The sequence below is a fragment of the Pygoscelis adeliae genome, unplaced genomic scaffold (genome assembly GCF_000699105.1).
Source record: "Pygoscelis adeliae isolate BGI_AS28 unplaced genomic scaffold, ASM69910v1 Scaffold312, whole genome shotgun sequence".
Lineage (NCBI taxonomy): Eukaryota > Metazoa > Chordata > Aves > Sphenisciformes > Spheniscidae > Pygoscelis > Pygoscelis adeliae.
The window spans coordinates 2,648,422-2,653,073 of NW_008824234.1; the positions used below are offsets into that span (position 1 = coordinate 2,648,422).

General features: G+C 37.7%; 1 protein-coding gene across 1 annotated transcript in view; it reads right to left on the reverse strand.

The window, feature by feature from the left end:
- ELP2 (elongator acetyltransferase complex subunit 2) overlaps positions 1–4,652 on the reverse strand; it is a 48,822-nt gene that overhangs the window by 24,113 nt on the left and 20,057 nt on the right. Inside the window, exons 6-8 of the mRNA XM_009334968.1 lie at positions 3,580–3,646; positions 2,534–2,668; positions 1,488–1,583 (exon numbers count right to left, since the gene is read on the reverse strand). Coding sequence (XP_009333243.1) covers positions 1,488–1,583; positions 2,534–2,668; positions 3,580–3,646 — 298 coding nt within the window. The remainder of the gene's footprint in view (positions 1–1,487; positions 1,584–2,533; positions 2,669–3,579; positions 3,647–4,652) is intronic.

Genomic DNA, 4,652 nt, shown 5'->3' on the forward strand with positions numbered 1-4,652 from the left:
TATGGGGCTGTGTTTTGGATTTGGGCTGAAAACAGTGTTGATAACACAGGGATGTTTTCGTTAGTGCTGAGCAGTGCTTGCACAGAGTCAAGGCCTTTTCTGCTTCTCACCCCACCCCACCAGCGAGTAGGCTGGGGGGGCACAAGCAGTTGGGAGGGGACACAGCTGGGACAGCTGACCCCAACTGACCAAAGTGATATTCCACACCGTATGACATCACGCTCAGCATATAAGGCTGGGGGAAGAAGAAGGAAGGGCGGGACGTTCGGAGTGATGGCGTTTGTCTTCCCAAGTAACCGTGCCACGTGATGAAGCCCTGCTTTCCTGGAGATGGCTGAACACCTGCCTGCCCATGGGAAGGAGTGGATGAATTCCTTGCTTTGCTTTGCTTGCGTGCGCAGCTTTTGCTTTACCTGTTAAACTGTCTTTATCTCAACCCACGAGTTTTCTCACTTTTACCCTTCCGATTCTCTCCCCCATCCCACCGGGTGGGAGTGAGCGAGTGGCTGTGTGGTGCTTAGTTGCCGGCTGGGGTTAAACCATGACACATGCCTATACTGTACCTAAACCTTGCTTTAACAGGCAAAATCTTTTATTGGTGTCAAAAAAAAAAAATTAAAGAACAGATAACTAAGCCAGTATTTCTAAAGCAAGTCCTGTGTCTTTCACTACGGGTATTTTGACATTCTAATTGCACTCTACTGTTCAAGTGTTGTGTATACACTGGCAAAGCTGTGCTTTGTACTGGTGAAGTCACCTGCCATCAGTAACTCTAAAACATCACAGAAAAAAAAGGCACATTTGCCAATGCAAATACACAAGGGCATTCTGATTGTGCAAGCATATCAAACCAAGAATCTTCTTCCCTTATACGCCAGGCAGACACACACTAGCAAATCAGTACTGCAAACAAGGCTGTCAGAATTTAAGGATTTGAAAAGAAAGATAAAGACTAGGGCAAAACACAAAATTAAACTGTAAATAACAATTTTTTCAATAAGAGTCTGCATTAATGCCTTAAAGCTACATGCTAGAGAGAACTGATACTCAAAGAATCCCTGGCATGTTATATCAATGCATGGAAGACTGAAGATTAATCTTCTGAATGTTGCTATTTTTTCCTTTCTACTCCAAGAAAAAGAAAGGAGTGCTCTCGAGTTAACGCTTACCTTCCAAAGAACAGACATTTCAAATACATGTATCAAGGTAAACTATTAGAGCTACTAATTCATACTGATTAAACTCATTTGTACTCCATAAACAACAAGTACAAAAAAGCCAGTACATCTCAGTTATTTTATTTCATTCGTTAAAGAAAACACAAGTAAAAGGCAACATCCATTTACTTATAAAACAATTGTTTGCAGGATTTACACATTTTCATAGTCCACAGTGACAAGTGAACACACAAACACAATACAAAGACATGTGACTGTACTCTATGCATACAACACAACATAACTGCTAAGTGTTTGGTATCTTTTTACCTTTGGAAAATGAAGGTTGCCAGTGAACTGCATACACCCAGTTTTCATGACCAGCCAACACCGACTCCAAAGTAATTGCATATGTTGTATCAGTATCTACCACAAAACAGAGAAAAGGACATTTCTTTCTAAAAGCCAAGAAAGACCAGGTCATTTCTGATATCTTCAATGAAAAAAACCAACTGCTTTCATCATCTCCCAGTATCTCAATAGCCTATTGACATTGAACAGCTCCTTGAAAACCTACTTTGCCACAAGCCCTAAGTACCAGATTGACGCTAAGAGGTCAGCCTATTGCTTCAGAATTCTGTTACCACAGAATTCTTGGAGAACTCCCAAGCAATTTTTAAATAAGTGCTCTGACATTAGCTCTACCCATACTCTTAAGCACATTTACATCTCCAAATGACTGTAAATACAAGCATTAAGATATTTCAAACAATGAATCAGGATTTGCAGCAAATAGCGTGAGCACTTCTTACACATAACATCATACAATCTTCATTATATTACCTAAGCTGCCTAATAATTTACCCCACAACGTCAGCATTGCGAGCCTCTGATGTTACAGTCCTCAAACAGTATGTTAAATAACCATAAAGTAAGCCTGCACATACTTATCTGTTCTCTCCAGTACTTTTCTAAGGTTTAAGTAATAGTAGCACCTCTTCATGCACTGAATTTGAAAGAAAATTAAAGGTATGCTATTAAACTGGAGGACTGCACAACAGCTTACCTCCCACAGACAAATATTTCTCCTGTGTACCGCATTTGGAATACGTGTAACAATGCATGTTGATATTAAGCTCTCTCACTGCTTTGCCATTTTTTGTAACACTTTACATAGTCACGTCTTTAAAACAATAACTCCACTTTTTCTAACAGCGGAATAAAAATACTGCAGTCAAACTGGTCTCAGGTTCTTTTAATACAAGAAACAAACCAAATTAGATGGTAACCACTAACCACCTTGTTAGCTCCCCTGAAACCACAAACAGATACACAAGTGAAAAGTTGTGCAAGAGAATTTTACAGCTCTTACCTACCTTTAACAGTAAGAACATTCTCTTTCAGTCTTATGGAATCATCTTCAGTTTCTGGAATTTGCTTTGATTTTGTACACACTTTCCAAATTCTTATCAAACAATCCTGAGCACAGCTTGCTAAGAAAAGGTCTTCACCTATTCGGTTTAAAAAAAAAATTAGAGCCATGTTTTTATTGCTTTTTCATTGCAACCACTGCCATGACTAACCTACCATCTTTCCAAACATGCACTACAGCATTATCCTAATGTTTCCTATTGTACACAGTATCATAGACGGCTGGTTTATTTCAACATCAACTCACTCTCCCATTTCAAACTCTCTACTAGTTTATAACACACTGACTATGGACATTTCCCTGCTTATAAGACATGGAAGACATCATAAATACTGTACATATTGTACATATACTTCCCTACTACTTATGGCCTTTGCTCTTGAAATTCTGACAGCCTCAATACTCTTCAGGAACATCCTTCCTCCTTTTCTTTCTTCAGGATTGTAGCACCCTCTAATTCCTTCTATTTTACTTTTGCCATGGCAAGAACTATTTGATTAGTTAGTGTCTGAATAGGTTCTCCTCTTAATTTCCTATTCTTAAAAAAAAAAGGGGGGGCGGAGAAAAGAACTATTTCCCCCTACTTTCCCTCCTTCGAAAAAGCAGACAACTCTTCCTCACTCAGATACAGACGTTTGCATATTGAAAAGGACAACTTGCTAAAACTCCTATTTGTTTGCAATTAGGTACAGTCAAGTAAACATACTTGAAGCAAGCAAGACAAAATGAGGGATTTCTGTATCAATCCTACTGTAGCCATAATTTTGGTAACTAAAATATAACTGTAGTATAGGTTCAACAATTCTTACGTTTTAACAGGACACACAGTTCTATCTTAACATTCGTACCATCGTCTCAGAAAAAAAAAAAAAAAAAATCACAGCCAGAAGTGTTTAAGTGCTACAGTGCGTTAAAGCCACCTGTTGGAGGGGTAAAACAGCAGTACTGTCATTAAACCAGTATTCTACTTTATTTATCTTCCATACTGACCACAGGCTGCCCATTCAATGCCTCTTATCCAATCCTCATGGCCAGGGAGTATTAACGTTTTCTGAAACTGAATAAAAATTCCTGTTACATCATAGAAATGCACTTAATTACCATGCACATTACCAGCAACTAGCTTTGGATTTTCAAGTCTTTTATATTTACAGCTTCTATTATTTGAAACTGGAAAAAAAAGCTGCTACAAAGCATTGTAATTTACTGACAGATTCTACATAGGCCTTTTGGTTTTGCCACCATTGGGTAAACATGTGCCACGTTATGGCACTTTCCATATATGAGCAGGAAAGAATGAGAATTTAAGGTGCTCACCTTCAAGAGGCTACAGTCTCTCTATGATACAGACGAATTTTTTTTTTATCAGGCTTATAGTGATACACAAAGAATAACATAATGTAGGTATGACATGGTAAATAATTTCTATTACACGTGTGAAGTGGATGCTACTGCAGATCATATGGAAAATGAACACAGGTAAAATCAAGTGTAAAAAGAGTAGATATTTTGAAATTATTTCAATAATTAATTTGTAATATAATACTATTAATAAGAATTACTTATGGGGCTAGAAATATTCCCTATGTTTCTTAAGTTTATTGACTAAGCTTCTAAGGAAGGTACATCAAGAACTGTATCTGCTGATGGAAAACTGCACGAACACAGGCTGAGGAACACAGGAATGCAAACGCAGTTCCGAGTTCCTTTTAAGAACTTTCATTAGTAGTATATTTTCATTCATAACATATAATATTACAATTTTATTTTGATTCAATTAAGGTACAAGCATTTACTGCTTACTTAGCATTTAAACCACATCTATTTTTTTTTTGCTGAGAAAAAGCCCTACCTCCACAACATTTCTTGATCCCAAGAAGACTTAAAATGTCTGAAATAACCATTACAGTTAAAATGTTAGTGTAGTTTAGTATGAATAACTATCACATTATTTCTGGCATTATATTCTGCTAAATCCCTTACCCAGGCCTACTAAGAGTTAAGATTAAATGATAGCCTCTGCTATCAGCACAAGTCTGCAACTGGGGTCTTTCCCGACCTGG